Source organism: Trachemys scripta, chromosome 18, assembly GCF_013100865.1.
Source record: "Trachemys scripta elegans isolate TJP31775 chromosome 18, CAS_Tse_1.0, whole genome shotgun sequence".
NCBI classification, from domain to species: Eukaryota; Metazoa; Chordata; order Testudines; family Emydidae; genus Trachemys; species Trachemys scripta.
In genome coordinates, this window is record NC_048315.1 from 17482445 (window position 1) to 17504014 (window position 21570).

General features: G+C 42.9%; 1 protein-coding gene across 6 annotated transcripts in view; it reads left to right on the forward strand.

Annotated features, from left to right (window-relative positions):
- Positions 1-21570, forward strand: part of CAMKK1 (calcium/calmodulin dependent protein kinase kinase 1) — a 181761-nt gene that overhangs the window by 82779 nt on the left and 77412 nt on the right. For all 6 annotated transcript variants that reach the window (XM_034752591.1, XM_034752595.1, XM_034752596.1 and 3 more), the window contains 2 exons: positions 14143-14190; positions 16980-17033. In XM_034752591.1, coding sequence (XP_034608482.1) covers positions 14143-14190; positions 16980-17033 — 102 coding nt within the window. The remainder of the gene's footprint in view (positions 1-14142; positions 14191-16979; positions 17034-21570) is intronic.

Consider the following 21570-nt stretch of genomic DNA (forward strand, 5'->3'; position numbering starts at 1 on the left):
TGACAAAACGCAAAGAAGATACCAATGTGAGATTTCTAAAGATAGCTAAAGCACTCAACCCAAGGATTAAGAATCTGAAGTGCCTTCCAAAATCTGAGAGGGATGAGGTGTGGAGCAAGCTTTCAGAAGACTTAAAAGAGCAACACTCTGGTGTGAAAACTACAGAACCCGAACCACCAAAAAAGAAAATCAACCTTCTGCTGGTAACATCTGACTCAGATGATGAAAATGAGCATGTGTTGGTCTGCACTACACCTCTACCCCAATATAACGTGGTCCTCAGGAGCCCAAAATCTCACCGTGTTACAGGTGAGACCGCGTTACATCGGGTTAGGGAGAGGAACCACTCCCCGCCCCAGCTCACCTGCGCTCTGCCTCCGCCTCCTCCCTGAGTGCGCCGCCACCACTCCGCTTCTCCCTCCCTTCCAGGCTTGCCGCGCCAATCAGCTGTTTGGCGCGGCAAGCCTGGGAGGGAGGAGAAGCGGAGCTGAGCAACGTGCTCGTAGGAGGAGGAGGCGAAGCGGAGGTGATCTGGGGCAGGGAGCAGTTCCTCTGCGCCCCCCCCCCCTTACTTACTGATTGGCACAGCAAGCCTGGGAGGAGGGAGAAGAGGAGCTGCGGTGCACTCATGGGAGGAGGTGGAACGGAGGTGAGCTGCGGCGGGGGGGCCCCAGGGAGGGCTGCAGCAAGTAACGGGCGGGCACAGAGGAACCGCTTGCGGTAACACGAATTTGGCTATAACGAGGTAAAGCAGCTCCGTCCCCTGGAGCGCTGCTTTACTGCGTTATATTCGAATTTGCGTTATATTGGGCCGCATTATATCTGGGTAGATGTGTACTTTGGATCGTTATCAAGCAGCACCCATCATTAGCATGGACGCATGTCCTCTGGAATGGTGGTTGAAGCATCAAGGGACATATGAATCTTTAGGACATCTGGGATGTAAATATCTTTCGATGCTGGCTACAACAGTACCATGAGAACACCTTTTCTCGCTTTCAGGTGACATTGTGAACAAGAAGCAGGCAGCATTATCTCCTGCAAATGTAAACAAACTTGTTTGTCTGATTGATTGGCTGAACAAGAAATAGGACTGAGTGGACTTTGTTTTATTTTTGAAAGCAGGTTTATTTTTTATTTTTTTGGACACATCTCTACATTTGTAAGTTCAACTTTCATGATAAAGAGATGAATTGAAAAATACTATTTTATTTTTACAATGCAAATATTATTAATAAATATAAAGCGAGCAGTGTACACTTTGTATTCTGTGTTGTAATTGACATCAATATATTTGAAAATGTGGAAAACATCCAAAAATATTTATATAAATGGTATTCTATTATTGTTTTAACAGTGGGATTAGTCGTAATCAATTTTTTTAATCGTGTGATTAATTGTGATAACAAAATTTAATTGCTTGACAGCCCTAAAAAATATGTCTTAAATTCTGGAAGGACTTCTTGATTTGCATCTGTGAATACTGAGGCTGTTTCCCCACCCCTCCAGCCTTGCTTGGACAGGAGTACATACTTTAATTAGATGTTATGCGTAAAATATTTAGAATGGACGCAGTTTTCAAAAGTGCCTATGGGATAGATTTTTTTTTCAAAAGGACAAAGGGCATTCAGGCACCTAACTCACTGATTTTCATAGCACCTAACTCTCATTGATTTCTAATGGAACTAGGCACCTAAGTGCCCCTTTGAAAAATTACCCCATGTGATTTAGGAACACAAACCACACTGAAAGTCAATGGGCCTTGTACTCCTAAATCACTTAGGCTCAGTGAGTGTAATTTCTTTCTCAGCCCCCTCTCTGAGCTACAAGAAAAGCCCCACTAATTCTGTATGTAAAGAAAAGGGACTCTGGGTTGTAGTCATCAGTCCTTAATCAGGCAAAAGTCCTATAGACTGGTCCATAGTAATAAGGGATATTCCTGCTAGCTGCCAGAGGAAGGGAAAAAACATTCAGTATGCACAGGTTATTCTGAAGCCTCTGGTGCTGGCTATCATTGTAGACAGGATATTAGACTAGATGGACCACAGGTGTGATCCAGTTTGGCAGTTCCTTCTATGTACTGGTTATAGAATTTAGGTAACACTAAGATCTCTGGCAGTGATTACACTGTGAAACTAAATTATGATACAGTAATTAGGACTGCAGATTAACTGTTGGCTGGGGAATCAGACCTGCTGTATGGTGCACAGTCCTGGAGCATAACAAGTCATCAAGGGAAGCCTGCATGAACTGCACTTGTGCTGTGTTTGAGAGGATACACAGTGTACAAGGGCATCGTTACGTCCGTGACCTTGAGAATCGATGTGTGTAGGGCAGCAGGGGTTAGATGAGGGGGAATAGAATAGGAAGCTGGAAACAAAAACATATTGGTTGGCTTGCTCCCCTGGAAAGCCAGGAGAGACCAAGGACAATTGGAGCATTTATAAAATGAATGCAGCTAGGCAAGAGAGCGGGAATGAAGCAGGGGTTGCAGAAAAATAGGAGAGGAGGCAATTACAATTAAACTGCACCTGTTTTGTTCCAGCGGTGTTATGAAATTCCTTATGGTGAAGAGCACTACAGTAAATGAAACGAATCTGCAGGTGAAGTATTTCTCTGAAATGCTTACAGTTCCACTTGCAGGGCCAGTTAGACAGATGGAACTGAAGAGTCTTAATGCATGGATGAGACAATGGTGTTAGGAGGAAGGATTTAGATTTATTAGGTTTATTCCCCTTTGGGGAAAGGAAGAGCCTATACAGGAAGGATGGGCTCCGCCTAAATCAAAACAGAACCAGGTTGCTGGCGTGTAAAATTAAAAAGATTGTAGAGGAGTTTTTAAACTAAGGGCAAGGGAAAGCCAACAGGTGCAGAGAAGCACACAGTCCAGACAGAGACATCCCTTAAGGGAATATTAAGGGAGATACTGTATATCCTAGTAAAAAGGAAAGGATATAAGTGGATAAAGTACAGGTGGGATGTGACGAGAAACAGTCAAACAAAAAAGAGTCCCGTTCAGTTACATCAATGAAGGCAGACAACTAAATTTAGACACATTTTATAAGTTCCTGTATACAAATGCTAAAAGTCTAAAAACTAAGATTTGTGAACTTGAGTGCCTGGTATTAAATTAAGATATTGATATAATAGGCATCACAGAAGCCTAGTGGAATGCTATTAATCAAAGGGACACAATAATACTAGGGTACAAAATATATAGGAATGACAGAGTAGGTCATGTTGGTAGGGGAGTGACACTATATGTAAAAGAAAGTATGGAGTCAAATTTAGTAAAAATCTTAAATGAATGAAACAGTAAATATAATGACAGGTTTCAGAGTGGTAGCCGTGTTAGTCTGTATCAGCAAAAACAACGAGGAGTCCTCGTGGCACCTTAGAGACTAATAAATTTATTTGGGCATAAGCTTTCGTAGGCTAGAACCCACTTCAGTAGATGCCTGGAGTGGAAAATACAGGAGCAGGTATAAATACATGAAAAGATGTGAGTTGCCTTACCAAGTGTGAGGTCAGTCTAACGAGACAATTCAATTGACAGCAGGATACCAAGGGAGGAAAAATTACTTTTGAAGTGGTAATGAGAGTGGCCCATTTCAGACAGTTGACAAGAAGGTGTGAGTAACAGTAGGGGGAAATTAGTATTGGGGAAATTAGGTTTAGGTTTTGTAATGATTCAACCACTCCTAGTTTTTATTCAGGCCTAATCTGATGGTGTCCAGTTTGCAAATTAATTTCAGTTCTGCAGTTTCATGTTGGTGTCTGTTTTTGAAGTTTGTTTTGTTGGAGAATTGGAACTTTTATGTCTGTTATTGAGTGACCAGGGAGATTGAAGTGTTCTCCTACTGGTTTTTGACTGACCTCACACTTAGTAAGGCAACTCCCATCTTTTCATGTATTTATACCTGCTCCTGTATTTTCCACTCCATGCATCTGATGAAGTGGGTTCTAGCCCATGAAAGCTTATGCCCAAATAAATGTATTAGTCTCTAAGATGCCACGAGGACTGCCACAAAGACTCCTCATTGTTTTTTTTTTTTTTTTTAGTAAATATTATCTCTATAGATTGAAATTCCATGCTTGAATAATAAGAATACAGCAGTAGGAATATATTACTGACCACTTTACCAGGATGGTGTCAGTGATTGTAAAATGTGCAGGGATATTAGAGAGGCTACAAAAACAGAATACCTAACAATAATGGGGGATTTCAACTATCCCCATATTTTATGGTACATACCACCTCAGGATGGGATGTAGAGATAAAATTTCTAGACCTCATTAATGACTGCTTCTTGGAGCCTCTAGTCTTGGAACCTACAAGGGAGAGGCAATTCTTGATTTGGTCCTAAGTGGAGCACAGGATCTGCTCCAAGAGGTGAATATAGCCAGACCACTCAGTAATAGGAACTATAATGTAACTAAATTTAACATGCTTGTAGGGGGGAGAAATAGCAAAGAAACTTACTATGAAAGCATTTAACTTCAAAAAGGGAAACTACACAAAAATGAGGAAACTAGTTAAATGGAAATTAAAAGGAACAGTCACTATAATGAAATTCCTGCAGTTTGCATGGAAACTATTTAAAAACACCACAATAGAGGATCAAACTAAATGTATACCCTAAATAAAAAAAAACAGTAAGAGGACCAAAAAACTGCCACCATAGCTAAACAGCAGAGTAAAGGAGGCTGTTAGAAGCAAGAAAGATATCCTTTAAATATTGGAGGTTAAATCCTACTGAGGAAAATGGAAAGAAGCATAAACTCTGGCAAGTCAAGTGTAAAAATATAATTAGGCAGGCCAAAAGAGAATTTGAAGTGCAACTAGCAAAAGATGAAAAACTAACAGCAAAAAAATTTTAAGCACATTAGAAGCAGGAAGTCTGTATGATACAGACTAACACGGCTACCACTCTGAAACCTGCATGATCTAAGGTGCTAAAGGAGCACTCAAGGAGGACAAGGCTGTTGTTGCAGAGAAGCTAAATGAATTCTTTGCATTAGACTTCACTGCAGGGGATGTGAGGGAAATTTCCACAGCTTAGCCATTCTTTTTAGGTGACAAATGTGAAGAGCTGTCCCAGATCAAGGTGTCAGTAAAGGAAGTTTTCAATCAAATTAATAAATTAAATAGTAATAAGTCATCATGACCAGATGGTATGCACCCAAGAGTTTTGAAGGAACTCTAATACAAAATTGGAAAACTACTAACTGTGGTATGTAACTTATTGCTTAAATCAGCCTCTGTGCCATATAACTGGAGAATAGTAAATGTAATGCCGATTTTTAAAAAAAGGCTTGAGGCAATCCTGGGTAGGGTTACCATATTTTAAGGTTCCAAAAAGAGGACACTCTACGGGCCCCGGCCCCGCCCCAACTCTGCCCTCTCCCCTGGACGCTTCGCCCCCCCCCCCCCCGTCCCTCCCCTGCTTCCCGCAAACATTTGATTTGCGGGAAGCCTGAAGCAGCAGGCAAGCTGGGGCGGGGGGCGCTGCCCAGTCTGGCCCCTCCGGCCGAGTGGCTCCCTCTGGCGGCCGGCCGGCCCAGGCCAAGAGGCTTTGACCTTGGCGTCTCCTGCCCGGCGTGGCTCAGGCCCTGGGGCGCCGGACCCCGGCCCCAACCCCCGGCCGAGCACTGCCCGGCCCGGCACCACCGACTCCCGGCTGAGCACCACCCGGCCCTGACCCGTGGCCCTGCACCGCCTGGCCCCCGGCCAAGCACCGCCCAGCCCCGCACCGCCTGGCACCTGGCTCCACACCGCCAGTCCCGGCCCTGGCCGAGCACCGCCCGGCCCCGGCTCCGCGCTGCCGGCCCCCGGCTCCGCACCCCTGGCCGAGCACCTCCGGTCCCTCCCTTCCTATTTTCCCGGACATGTCCGGCTTTTTGGGATTTCCCCCCGGACGGGGATTTGAGGCCCAAAAAGCCGGACATGTCCGGGAAAATCTGGACGTATGGTAACCCTAATCCTGGCAGGCCAGTAAGCCAAACATCAGTTTACTGAAACTATAGTAAAGAACAGAATTATCAGACACATAGATGAACATGATACAGTATGTTGAGGAAGAGTCAACACTGCTTTTGTAAAGAGAAATCATGCCTCTCCAATCTATTAGGATTCTTTGAAGGAGTCAACAAGCATGTGGACAAGGGTGATCTAGTTGCTGTAGTGTACTTGGACTTTCAGAAAGCCTTCAACATGTCCCATGCCAAAGGTTGTTAAGCAAAGTAAGTTGTCAAGAGATAAGAGAGGGAGGTACTCTCATGGATCAGTATCTGGTTAAACAGATAGGAAACAAAGGGTAGGTTTTCACAATGAAGAGAGGTAAATAGCAGGGTCCTCCAAGGGATCTGTACTGGGATGTATGCTGTTCAACATGTTCAGAAATTATCTGGAAAAGGGGAGGAACAGTGCGGTGGCAAAATTTGCAGATGAGATAAAATTACTCAAGATAGTTAAGCTGACTGTGAAGAGTTACAAAGGGATTTCACTAAACTGGGTGACTGGGCAACAAAATGGAAGATGAAATTCAGTATTGATAAGTGCAAAGTTATGCACGTTGGAAAACATAATCCAAACTAACCATATAAAATGATGGGGTCTAAATCAGCTGTTACCACTCAAGAAAGAAATCTTGGAGTCGTTGTGGATAGTTCTCTGAAAACATCTACTCAATGTGCAGCAAGCAGTCAAAAAAGCACAGAATGATAGGAACCATTAGGAAAGGATCGATAATAAGACAGAAAATATCATAATGCCACTATATATATATATAACTCAAATACTGCATGCAGTTCCGGTCACTCCATATTAAAAAAAGATATATTGGAATTGGAGAAGGTCAAGAAAAAGGCTTACGGGTTTGGAACCTAAGTTCCCTCTAAACTGCGCGGCCATGCAGACGCCTATTAAGCAGGGCCGGTGCTACCATTAAGGCGAACTAGGCAGGTGCCTAGGGTGCCAAGTTTAGGGGTGCCAAAAAGTGGTGCCCCCAATTTTTGTTTCCAGGTTCCTCCCCGAGCGTGTGGTCGCCGCTCCACTTCTCCCGCCTCCCAGGCTTGCAGCGCCAATCAGAGGAGGAGGCGGAGCAGAGGTGAGCTGGGGTGGGGAGCTGCCGCACGGCTCCCCGTGGGGGATGAGTTGCTGGGGGGGGGGCACCTCAGGGCAGGGCGCTGCCACGGGGGGGGGGTGCCTCAGGGCGGAGGGGGGAGCGGGGAGCTGCCATAGGGCTGGGGGGGGGGGGGGGCAAGGTGGAAGTTTCGCCTAGGGCGCGAAACTTCCTTGCACCGGCCCTGCAGGGGCTCAGGGCTGCAGTGGGGAGAGATGCCTCTCCCCCAGCACAGACCTGCCGTAGCAAGGAAAGGCTCTTCTCCCCACCAAACCCAGCACAGACCTGCCGTGGCGGGGAGAGACGCTTCTTCCCGCCGGCCACAGCACAGACCTGCCTCAGACGTGCTGCTTTGGGGAGAGAGAGAGCTAATGTAGTCCTGTTACTGCAGTACCTAGGGTTGGATTCTGCTCCCAGTGAGGTGAATAAAAAACTCCTATCGACTTCACTGGGAACAAGATCAGGCCCCAGGTACACCTCTACCCCAATATAACGCTGTCCTTGGGAGCCAAAAAATCTTACCGCGTTATAGGTGAAACCGCATTATATCGAACTTGCTTTGATCTGCCAGAGCGCGCAGCCCCGCGCCCCCAGAGCACTGCTTTACCGCGTTATATCCGAATTCGTGTTATATCGGGTCTTGTTATATTGGGGTAGAGGTGTAATTTCTTATTGCTGATGTACTGTTACCTGCAAATGTCAGCAGTGTTGATTACAGTGGTATAATTTAAGTAATAATTTCCCCCATTCTTTTAGTTATATTTCACCACTACCTCTCACATAAAAAATATTGCTGTATTTTGCATATTGGTGACTACTATGGAATACTGCAGCTTTAAGCTTTAACATGCTTTAAAAACATAAATTTTTATACAGATACATAACTCCTTAAATATCACCCATACATACATCTCACAATGATTAAGAGAATCAGTATGACACAGGATTTCATTAGAGACCTTACATGACACTCTGTATTGAACTAGAATTTAAATGCCACACCTAGGGGATCCCTGTAACCCTTATGGCCTTTGCCAGCTGGCATCACGCGATCCTTGGGTCACAGAGGGGGACCCAGATAAGATATGCATTGTCTGAGGAGAAAAACAAGACATCTTTGGGAGATGAAATCTAGGTTGCCTCTGTATATGCAACTGCCGTGTTGAAATTAACAAGCAAAAGCTGGAAATATCTAGGTTAAATGGAGTCTTGAGTACATTAAGAGTGAAATGCATCCATGTCCAGAGAGCCAGCACAAAGCCTTAGGCTCTACTTAAGGCCTAAACCACAATCTATTCTCCAACAGTTTACATGGAACTTCAGTGATGCCTATGTTTTGTGCTGGCCCCCTGCATGGAGTGAATGTCACCCTTCTTGCAGAATCTCTCTTAGACGATTCCTGCACACCCAAAAACTCACTGAAGAGGGATAAGGGAAGCCCTTGAACTAATTAAGCACAAAAAACTACTGCTGTGGAAGAATTTCTACCTTAGAAGCTAGCAATCTGTTCTTTCCTGCTTGCCTGTCCCCCGAGACCATTCTCATTAAAGAAAGCTGCTGCTGTTCTAACCACTAAAGAATCAACTTTAGTAGTTAAATTTCTTGTGGATGTTGTGTTCATTCTGCAAGGCACTTAGTGAAAGGCTGCTATGCTGATGGGCCTTCTTCTGTTCGGGTGAAATTCATCCTTGTGCAGAGGACCTGTGCAAAGTGAGTGCCCATCTGAAGCCTTCGGTGTTTCATCCTTGGTATATTTACTTTTCATTTAATCCATGGCATGGTATAAAATGTAGAGGGAAGGAAGAAGAGAGCAGGCTAGTAGCAGCTGTAGAAGGGAGTAAAGCATTGTAAAGGGTTGTGACAAGGTGTGCAAGCCCTTTAGTGTCCTGTGGTGGAGGAGCTGCAGTCATTGCATCCCCCAGAGCTGACTCCTCAGGGAAAGTCTCACTAAGGCAGACAATAGCATGAAGAGGATTTGTGGGCAGTTATATCCCAGCTAGGGTCCTGGACTGCATTTTCTGACTTCCATCTAGGAGTGCCTACGTTTCCTGTCCCTGCACTAAGCCTGGTAAGACACAGGGCCTGGAGTCCTGTCATGGCTCTGGGATTGGAAAGGATTTGCAGAGTAGAAGCCAGGACTGGGGGCTTAGGAGATATAAGTTGCCCTTGTGTGTATCTCTTTGACCTTCCTATGAAAATACCCACAGGAGAGGCCCTACAACCTCCTAACATCTGTCTGCAGTTCTCCCCTATGCTTGGGCAAGCTGCACAGACAGTCAGGCATGTGGCCTCCCAACCCTGCAGAGTTCAGGAATATGCCAGTCCTGCAGATGGGCTATCCTTCTGCATAGCACCTCTGCTCCCTATGCCTTTGTACTGCCATTGAGTCTTTCCTCCCACAGCGATGCCAGGGATTTGGCTTTCAACATCGTCGTGACTCTCCAAGGATCCACCAAAGCCATTCATGAGGAGCCCCTGTGCCTCAGTACTGCTGTTGCCATTGGCGCCTTGCTGAATACCACCCCACAAAGCCATCTTGGCTGTGGTTGTGTTGTGAGGTGGGAAGGCGATGTATGTTATTTCTGATAGGGTCAGTGTTAACTGACTCCAGGAATGTTTACAGGGGACAGTGCCCCAGAAATTGGCATTTACAGCCCTGCTCCAATGGACCCCTTTCCCACTTGCTGTGGGGCCTCTGCAGGATTTGGGGGAGGAGGAAGTAAATTATGGAACCTGTCCTCCCTTCTTTCCCCTCCTCACTGGCCTATATCCACTGCCAGTCTGCTCTATTCACATTAGTGATCAGCCGGGATCCTGGAAATCCATTTGCCATGGGAAAATGCAGAATTTGTGTTTTTACAAAGAATCTTAAGTTTTTGCATTTGGTGAAAAAATAAAAACATGTACAGTAGAACCCTCTTTATCCATGCCTTCCTTATCCAGCTCTCTGTATTAACCAAACTGGACTGGTGGGGCTCGGGCTGACAGCCCCGGGCTCCCACTGACAGTGCCGAGCAGCGGGGTTTCCACTGTCAGCCCAAGTCCCACCACCCGGGGCTGACAGACATAGAAGTATTTGGTACATGTAAGAAATACAAATTGCAATTCTATTAATTTTATTTGATTATAATGATTGATGTCACTGGTAGACTTTCAATTTGTTTAAAAATTGTAAATATATCAATAAAATATTGTGTTAGACTGATACCTATATATAGGGTGGCTAGGGAAATTAAAATGCAGTGTTACATTTTAATCACAGAAAAACATGGATTTTTATGTATTTTTTATTGGAGAATTTTGATTTTTTTTTTCCATGAAAAATTAGGATCCCTGGTGGTCATGCCCATAAGGGTCTCATGTCATGTAGCAGTTATTTTCAGTGACACGTGTGCTGCTACACAACAAGCAGCATTTTGGATCTTAGACCAATATCCTGAAATCTGAATCCTGTGCCCCAGAGGAATCCTCCAAACCCTAGCAAAATTTAACAGGAAGGAAAAAAGTTCCATTGCATTTCTTCAGCCTCACGTACCTTCAGTAAAGTGCACAGGATACAGAATTGCTTTGCTTATATGCTCACAAATACTCTGCAACAGCTACTGTCTGTACCATTAACCAAAACTGTCTGTTCAGATGGCCTGTGCTGTGCTGGTGTTCTATGATGTTATACCATGGGCTGACTATTGTGCATTTAGCAGCAGTCCAATGGAGGCTCATCAGTGAATGCTCTGACAGTATACTCTTCTTGCTGTAGATCATAATGGAAGTCACATGATGTGGTTTCATTAAAACACAGACATTTTGGCTCCAGCAGAATAAATTTCACTTTCATTTTTGTGGAATGCTGTCAGGATAATAAACACACTGCAAGGTTTGTTTTCTTATTTCAATAGGACTTCTTAGACCTAAAAGAACATATTTGAACTCGGTAATTGATCCTTCCTCTCATCTTTTTATTTTCTTTTTGGTAGAAGCTGTTGATGATACAGGATCTCATTTTCAGAAGTGCTGAGAAACTGCAATTCCCAGTGAAGTCAGAAGAAGCTCACAGTCTCTGAAAATCAGGCCCTCAGTACCTAAGCATTCTGGGACAAATTGTCTCTTTATTTACATTGTCTAACTTTGAATTTCAGTGGGAATTAGGCACCTACCTCATTTAGGCACATTTGTAAATCCCACTAGACACCTATCTACATCGTTATGTGTCCAAGTGCCTTTGTAAATCTGTCCCAATGTAAATCTTGCTGTTGACTTCACTAGGAGTTGGATTGACCCCATACACATGTAGCCTCCTTTGTTTAGCATAGTTCCGAAATGAAAGTCCACCACAGGATGTGCAATGCTCAGGGGTGGATCTGTGTCAATATTTAGTGGTGCTGCACACATTGAAAATTCTCCCATGGTTGCTATGTATCCAGTATGTGTTTAATGTGGAAGATATTCCTAGAGTTCATGCTATGCATGTCTTCTGCACCCTGTGGAAGGTTTTAACTCATTGCATTGTATCTAATGCCCAAAACCTGAATACTCGTCAGTGGCCTGCTAATATGGAGATATTGGGCCAAATTTTGAAAGGTATTTAGGCACTTGATTTAAATGGCTGTTAGGCATCTAGGTGCATTTGAAAATAGCAGTGGTGACTGTTTTCATCTTTAGGTGCCTAAATATCTTTAAAAATCTGGCCCATATAGCTCATGTGGGCCTTTATAGTCTGGTGATGATATCTTTGTTTAGAGCCAGAAGCATGTCTGGCTCTTTTCTTAGCTTGCAGAATTACCTAGATAAAATTTCACCCCAGAGAACTGAACCTTTGATGCTGGAGTTTTCAAAAGGCCTCTGATCCGTGTGTACTTCGGGCCCTGAAGATAGTACAGTCCAGAGACCCTTGAAAAAATTGGCCCTTGACTCTCAAAGAGTCTGATCCAAATGGAGTCTTTCTATTAATTTCAATGGTTTGTATACATTTATATCCCATATGTAAAAGTTACAATTGTTGGCAGTATATTGGATGCCCTCCTTGTTTTATCTTGCTGCTTCACCTAGTTATTTGGCTCTGCCATTACCCCAAATGACTGAGCTGATCCTGACTGCGTCCTCCTTAGTTGCCCATATGGTACACCAAGCTACTCCTAGAAGAGCCTCAATTAAAGTATTGTCATTTAGGAACAAAGGGCCAGATTCTGATTTCACTTACATTCAAAGCCCTCGGTGGGATGGGTCCAGAATACCTAAAGGACTGCATCATAATTCAGGACCACAACCTCCCACAAAAGCTCTGTTCTTCAGGAACAATGGAACAGTCCACTTCAAGAGTAACACTCATTTGCAGGTGATAGAGCTTTCACAGAGGCTGATCCATGACTGTGGAACTCACTGCCACAGGATCATAGAACAGCCACGAACCATACCACCTTCAGGGCAAAATGTAGAGCTCACTTCATCCACTTAGCTTTCCCACACAACAACAGACAAAAATAACCCTACTCTTTCAGAGGGATCAAGAGAGACCCACTACGAGGCATGTCTCATCTAGTGTACTGTTTTGCATGGTGCTCAGATTCCATGTTGAGGAGTTACTTCGGATTTACACCGATGTAACAGGTATCATATCAACCCCATGTCTTTTTTGTAGTGTTTCAGGACAAAAGAATATAGTTAACATTCATCAATAAAAGAAAGACGGATAGCTAGTGTGCTTCTTGCAACAGAGCTAGCTACTTTTATGAGCTCTGATATTATCATCTTATATAATGAAGTGCCTTTATAAATAATTGGAATGTGATCAACAAATCTGCTGCTGTACAAAATAGAATAGAATCCTGCTCAGTGCCTCTTTGCCTTATTAGTAAGGGTTAATAGGCATGGAAAATAAATTACAGCTGGCTGAAATTTTTCAAACACATTTTTTCCCCAAACTTTGGGGTTGGGGCATGGGAGGGAGGAGGGAGAGAAAAAAAAGAAGAAAAACACAAAAATGAAAACAAATATTGTGAAAACAGAAGAGAAAACAAACATTTAAAAAAAAACAAAAAATAGGGTCTGATTTGAACTGCAAAGTGAAAACCACTTTGAATTTTTTATTTGTTTTGTTTGTGAAATTTAATTTTTAATTTTGCAGACCACTCTGACACAAACGTATTGTAGTCACTTAAATCACAGCTCTGACTGTGATGCAAACCAGGAGCAGATCTGATGGATAAGCAGGTTCCATAGTTATATACCGTAGTTACTTTTCAGAGTAGCAGTTTTAAGTTTGCAGTGAATTGCATCCTATCCTTAATGGAGCATTAAAAGAACACCTTTAGCTTCCTAGATGGAGCACGTGACTCGTAAAACGGTACAGGTCCCCATGGAGCTCCCCAGGGCACGCAGATCTGTAGGAGGAATTGAAGGTCCCACAAAGGCAGCATGTTGTACTCCTGCCTTGACAGTTGTAATGAACTCAGTTGGGTGGGCTTCTGTCACATCTGGCTTTTTTTTCCCACCCTAATTACAATTACAATGATCTGAACTTACTGGAATTTCATTCCTTGATAACTCACAAATAGAGGTTAATGCAGTTTACAGATAATTGATTCTAATAAATATCAGATCAGTTTGAGAGTTTGTTATTCTTTTTGGTAGTCTTTTAAATGAGTTTGCCTGAATGCTTGTTTCTTTTAAAATGTGTATTCTGGATGTTTGAATTCTATTCCTTGTTAACTGCAGTGGTTAGATACAACCTCCCACATTTTAAACATAAAAGGGCCAGATTCTGCTCTGATTTATACCAATAACATTATTGAAGTGAGTGGAGTTACTCCAGATTTACGCCAGTGTAACTGAGCTCAGAATCTGGCCCATAATTACTTTGTTCTATTGTCCTAAAAATGCTGTAACTATAACTTAACATATAATGGCTTAAATAAGCCTTAATGCTTCTGTCTTCGGGACTTTTTCTTCTCTTGGTACTGATTCAAGCTCACAGTAATTCCTTTTTACTAATACCCTATTTTTTTCTCTTTTTGATCTGCAGGACTGTGTGCAATTAAACCAATACAAGTTGCAAAGTGAAATTGGCAAGGTATGTTAGTGTAATTAAGGTTTCTATTACAGTAGCACCCAGCAGCCCCATTGTGCTACATGCACACCCACGTGAAGACACGATCCCTGCCCTGAAGACCGATATAGTCCAAGACTATATTCAGCCTTTCTTTTCTTCCCTCTGATTTGTCTTATCAAGTTTTGCTCAAGATCAGTGTTGAACTACTTGTTCTGACATCTACATTTATTTTCCTTCCAACTGACCGTATTGAGCTGGCTCTCTTCCAGGGTGTTTCTTGCCAAATGTAACACCAAGGTCCTTTAATGAATTAATCCAACCAATGAGAAAAGAGAGATAAAGGCGGGCACTTGTTCTCCGTCAGGACTGGTTAAATCTTATTTCCATGTAGAAATTGCTGATTTAATTCTATTCTGTATTTAAAAGTCTCAGAATGATTCCAGAAGAGATTCACTGCAAGTTATTTAAAGGTCTGAACTGGGGAACAGTTCAGACACCTGCACATTTGGACTCATGCCATGTGTCTGCAGATGGATCAGTAAATGATAGTTCCCTAAAGGCTGTACTTGCTATTGCGATCTATGTATTCCATTTTGAAGTGACTACACCTGCTTCCACAGGTAGTTTCACCAAAAAGGTTATTAGCTCAAACTTCTCTAGGGCTCACAGACTCTGACCATTTCAGAGAAATGTCTTCTTACTTACAAACTGACTGTGTGGATCAGTTAAAGCATCCAGATTAGCAAGCACCAGGTTGTAGTAGAGTAGGTGTTTCATAAGCATGCTGTGATTCTGCACTGCAGCCAGTCCCTGGGGTGGTAGTAATTACTGTGTATATCAAAACATATGTGTGGCTCATTTCCAAGTTTTAGCACCTGTTTTCTGTGACAAGAAACCACAGTTGCTGCCTTCTTTTTGTCCTTCATATGCATGCAGGAATGGGGGAAAGGGCAGTGGGTGATTTCTGTTGCGAGGCTTTGAATGTACCTGTCTAGATTAATTGTGTACGGGTACAGTACCTGTAGAGAGCAGAATCAGGGAGAGAATATTGGAGACTCTTGCTAATTCTCAATTATGCCCATCTCCAGACTTGACAATTCTCATTCACAGATATTCTCCGAGGGGTCTCCTGTCTTCTTATCTGAGAGAGCGCTCTAGGCATTTTTCATATCACCAAGACTTTATGACACATACGCAGTTTACCACAGCACATTCATTTGTGGAAGTTTACCCTAAAAAATTAAAATAGAGATTGGTCCAGGTCAGGAAGTTCAGAGAGATGCAATTCTGAAGGTGTTTGGACCTGAGTCTTTGGCTTTGCACATGATAGAGGTAGGAACCAGCTGCAAATTCAGATCTGTCTCCAGACTTTTCCATGGTTCCAGGGTGTTTGGATCTGGGAATTCTGTTTGGGCCTCACCTCCATTTAAAGCTAAATTACATCTATCAGAATGAATGAGCAAAGCCCTTTCCTTGATTTTTTAAAAATTGTATTTCTTTAATTAGGGCCACATTGCAATACGCTTACTCCCCTCGTGTAGTACCTTACTCTTCCATTAGATCCATGGCGGTCAATGAAGAGTATATTACTATTCAAGGTGCGTAAATGTATCACAGTCCAAGCCCTCAGTCTTGTGCAGAGGGCCCACCAAGCCCTATGCTCTCCTTAAGACCCATTTAAACCTTATTTTGGTGGCTTTAGTGGGACTTAAGTGGTAGACAGGGCTTGTGCAGGCCTTCTACAGAGGAGTGAATTTCACCTTTACTTTCTAATTTGCCACATTAAATAATTCACAATGGGCCTGATCCATAGCCCAGTAAAGTCAATGGAAAGACTTCCATTGACTCCAGTGGGTTTTTGGTCAGGCCCAAAGCTTTGCTCACCAGCCCTTCATGAGATTTAGGGTCTCATTCCAACTCTTAAGTCAATGGAAATGCTCCTACTGATTTCAGCGGGAGTTGGCTCACACCCTTAGTGTAGTTCTTATACATGTATTTAATGGGCAACTATTGGAGGAGGAATCTAATTATAGTTTAATATCTTGGCCTTGTAAAATGTATAGAGTTGACAGAAAACTAGACGAAATTTCAGTGGTTTTACTTTGAGCTCCTACTGGAGCTGTCATGTTCCACATGCTCTAGTACTGACCTTTCCATAAACTGCAACTGACCAGGCAACACACACTCATTAGAACTGTGCCAATTAACATCAGCTGAAGATATGATCTACAAAGTGTTAATTTCCTATAAACTCCCAGCGCATGGAAAGTCCTCTATGAAAATGGTGGGGGCCTCCAGTTGTGAGGGGGTGTATGAAGGGAATATAAAAAACTAACACAGAAACAAAAAGACTTTAAAAAAAAAATTTTCCCCAATGTTCAACTTGTAATAAAAATATAACCTTGGCTCAGGGCATTTGCTGAGGATTAATAACTGGTTGGAGTTAATGGCCTGAGGCAGTTCCTTCCAGACAGTCATTAATCCTCAGGAAATGCTCTGTGCGCCATCATTATTGCCCAAATGAAATAGCTGTCAGGAGAGGAAGGACATTATCCCTGGCATTGAACATAACAATGAAGAGAAGAGAAACTCCCTTTGCCCTATATGTGTCTTGGTCCATCTGAGTTGCGTTTCATAGGGGGAAGGGAGCTGCACTGTATAACACAATATGACATCACGTGAAGCTTTTGCTTGAGGCTGTTGAGTGTACTTCTTATTTTTCACTGCAAGGCCAAACATGATAAGCCTTGAGCAGCAGGCAAACAAAGCAAGGCAGCCGAACTGACTGTGTAATTTGTGTTTATTTATAGGGCTCCTATGGTGTTGTGAAACTGGCCTACAATGAGAGTGACGACAAGTATTACGTAAGTGCCTCTTTCCCCGTATTACTGGCTGGTGTTGATATTTCTGATTCTTTTTTCACATCCCAGAGAACTAGCTCTCTCCTGTTTTGTTCTGTTTTTAAATCCTTCTGAGCCACGTGGCCTGTGAATAGAAAATCAGCCTGATGGGGCATGAGGCTACACTTTTCAGTGTGTGTGATGCAGAGCAGCGTAATGTGAGCAAAACCTAGTGTGAAGTGTTATCTAATGAGTGGAGATGTTGGACACATGTTTCAGAAATAGGCAGGTAAACTTATTGCTGAGCTATCTTGACATTTTCTAGATATGAAAGAGGTCACCTGAAATGAGAGATCTACTGTGCTTCTAAAAAATCTTCCTGGAAGGAACAGGCACATTTCGTAACTGAATGTTGGGCCCTGTATGTGATACCCCTAGCAATACAACCCAGCACAGCACTGTGTGGTTTCTTTGTGACAGCACTGCATGTTATACTATTCAATTAGCAAGTCAATGTTTAGCTGTAGGGAGTGTTGCCTAGGGGAGAGAGCACTGGGGTGGGACTCGAGACCCGGATTCTATTCCGAACTCTGCCACTGGATTGCTGTGTGATCTTGAGCAAGTCACTTCCCCTCATCAAGCCTCAGTTTCCCCATTGGTAAACTGGGGGTAATGATGCTTACATCATTGTAAAGTGCTTTGAGATCTACAGATGAAAATTGCTGTATAACAGGTAGGTATTATTATAATGAAGACAATGGAAAAATCAAGATATTATGGTGATGGGCTCTGTAGCAAGGCCTGCAAATAAGTAAAAATCAATCAGTCCATTGTATAGCTAATTGTAGGGTTTGGGCATAGAGAATCAAAAATGCCTCCTTAGTTCAGAACACATATAAGCACATACTTAAGTCCTTTCCTGAATTGAGGCCATAGGTTTAAGACTTCTACTTCTAAATAGCTGTTAAATCAAAAAAGTCCAATACCTGTCACTTCAGACCCACAGATAGGGTAAACCTGGAATCTCTAATCTGAACCCTTTCCAAATTTTCTAGTGAGGGGTCAATTTGACTCCATAGTCCCATACCCTTGTGTTTTTTGTTCTGGATTGGATCAAAAACCACAAAGCCGTCAATTTTTTTTTATTTGGATGGATCTGAAATCTCATGAGAACAGCTGATCTTGAGCGATTTCTACCATTTTGTAGTCCTGAAATCTGATGAGAAGTCCAAATCCAAACATGAGCCCTCTTTGGACCCAAACCTTTGACAGGGTAACTGATTTGATGGGTAGGGGGAATGCGGTGGACATAATATACCTGTTCTTCGACACATGACATTCTGATAAGTAAGCTGGAGAAATGCAGGCTTGACAGAAGTACCATTAAGTGGATATATAATTAGTTAAATAACCGCAAACAAAGAATAACTATTAATGGAATGATGTCAGATTGGAGAGACTTATCAAATGGAATTCCACAGGGATATGTTCTGGCTCCAGTGTTGTTTAACATCTGTATTAGTGACCTGGATGTAGGAATAGAGAGCATACTGATGAAGTTTGCAGATGACAAAGCTGGGGGTGTTGCCAGTATTATGGAGGATAGAGCTGAAATTCAGAGGGATCTTGATAAATTGAAGAATGAGGCTATAGACAATAAAATGAAATTCAAGAAAGACAAATATAAGGTGCTATACTTAGGGAAGAAAAAACAAATGCACAAATACAGAATGGGGGAAAACTGGCTTGGCAGCAGCACTGCTGAGAATGATCTGGGAGTTGTGGTGTAGCACAACCTCAACGTTAGTCAGCAGTGCCATGCTGTTACAAAAAAAACCAAATGCAACTTTAGGTTGCATCAACAGAGGCAGAGCATGTAAGTCATGGGAAGTGATAGTTCCACTCTACTCAGTGCTGGTTAGGCCTCAGCTGGAGTACTGTATCCAATTTTGGTCACCAATGTATAGAAAGTATGTAGAGAAACTCAAAAGGATCCAGAATCAAGTGACAAAGATGATCAAAGGGATAGAATGCAAGCCATACAAGCAAAGGCTGAAGGAACAGTGTATGTTTAGGTTGGAAAAGAGGAGATTAAGGGGGGATATATTAGTGGTATTCAGATATTTGAAAGGTTGCCACAAAAAGATGGAGGAAAGCTGTTCTCTTTTGCCACAGAGGGCAGGACAAGAGGCAATGGGTTCAAACTATAGCATAGCAGATTTAGATTAAATCTCAGGAAAAACTTCCTATCTATAAGAGCAGTACAATGGAACAGACTGCCTTGGGAGGTTGTGGAAGCTTCTTCACTGAAGGTTTTCAAAAGAAGACTGGATAACCATCTGTCTTGGATGGTTTAGACACAACTAATCCTGCATCTTGGTAGGGGATTAGACTAGATGACCCTTGTAGTCCCTTCTAATGATTCTAACCCCAGTCTAATTTTAGTGAGGATTGGGATCTGAACACCTCCCTATCTCTTTGAAATTGAAGATCCACACTCAGCTTCTTGGCCAACATTTGAAGCACCAAACTAAAGAGCAACTCCAGACAAGTCTGGCCTCCTGGTCTGAAGTTTCTTTGTCTGAGTGTGGGAAATACACACCCCATGGAGTGGGGGAAGCTTGAAGGCTAGAGTAGCAGCCACAGAACAGCTCCACTGCTCATCGTCTGGGAAGAAGGGGTTCTTCCCCACCACTCTCTCTCCATGGAGGTCTCCAAGTACTTTGGCTGTGCAGACCACTTAAGTCCCACTTAAATCCAATTTTGAGAGCTTACATAGTACTTAAGTGGTGCATAGGCCTCTGATGGCCTTCTGCACAAGAGTGAATTTCACCCTGAAATAGGATTTGCCCCTTAAGGGGCAAATTGGAGAGTTCATAAATAGCAGACAGCAAATGATATTAGTCACATTGCTTACTGCACTTCTGGAAGGTGTTCCGATATTATAGTGATGAGCATGACATAAGAACCTATATAAAACAGACTAGACTGTGCCAGAGCCAGGAGATACCTGGAAGTCTGACTGTCCTATAACTGTAGTGATCTACAGTCTCTTGTTCCCATTCAGAGGCAGGTCAAGGCCTATGGACTGCTCAAGCCCCCAGCACAAGTAGGGTACAGGCCCGGTGTTGGGCACAGGAATGAGGAATAAGCTCTCCAGATTGGTTCCTCATTCCCATGGTAATAAGAAGGAACTTTCACAAACAGCCACCCTGTTGCTCAGATATTTTTCCTTCCTGACTTGCACTTCTGCTACTGAGCTAACAGATTTTTTAGCATGACTGTTAACATCATTATCCAAGATTATCCTAGCTGGTCATATTTCCAGCTAGTGTGAGACTGCAGAGGAAATATATTGAAATGATAGAAGGAAGAAATGATGCAAAATCTGGAAAAGACACCCTGAATCTATCCAGCTGGATGGAATTGCCATTGTTTCCATGCCTTTCACTTTCTAACCAACTCAGCCCGTTAATTGAAATGTTTGCTGTTCCCATGAGTTCCTCTTTCTGCTCTGGCCTCCTAACAAACTCTGCCCTATCGTGCTGATTTGGGTGGAAATTGCATATTGCACAAGACATTGTTCTGAATGCAGAACCTAGTGACATGCTAATACAATCATTTCTATGAATTCTCTCCTCCCACTTCTACCTGAGGATGCCTCTGTAACATGGAGGGAAGCAAACCACTGAACATTTCAGATTTATTAATGCAGGGATTTTAATTTTATTTTCTGGGCATGACTTTATTTAGTGAGTGTGCTCAGTGCTACACAGAGGGCTGGTTCAGGGAATTTGCGGGAGTTGTGTAGAATAGGAACAGAGGTAAAATGTAGGTTGGGATTAGCTAACCCTATTGGTACTGTGATCATTGCACTTGTGTTAGATGCAGGTTAACATCTTTTATGTTGGTTTAGCTGGTGAATAGCTAATTCAGGGTAAAATGTGCTAACCTATGTCTTCATTAGTTGGTTAGAAAGGTCTGGGTTAGTGAACACATGTTTGCTAAATGCCACTTAATCTCAATTTCTTTTTCTAAACTAGACAAACATTCAGAGGCTACTGCAGCCAGAGTGTGCCACCCACTGCTAGGAAGATTCCATTTCAGCCCTGGTACCTCAGCAGAGACCCTCATACACAAAACCCATTTACTCAGACTTTGTGCAAGGAAGGAGCAGAGGTTCACAATGATCCACCCTCCAAATCCCCAATAGACTTTAAGACCAGAAGGGACCATTATGATCATCCTGTCTGACCACCTGCACATTGCAGGCCACAGAACCTCTCCCACCCACTTCTGTAATAGACCCATAACCTCTGACTGAGTTACTGAAATCCTCAAATCATGATTTAAAGACTTCAAGTTACAGAGAATCCACCATTTACACTAATTTAAACCTCCAAATGACCCATGCTGGGGAGGAAGGCAAAAAACCCAACCAACTCAGGGTCTCTGCCAATCTGACCAGGGGGGGAATGGCAGTTAGTTAGACCCTGAGCATTTGGGCAAGACCCAACAGCCAGAAACCAGAAAAGAATTCTCTGTAGTAATTCAGAGCCCT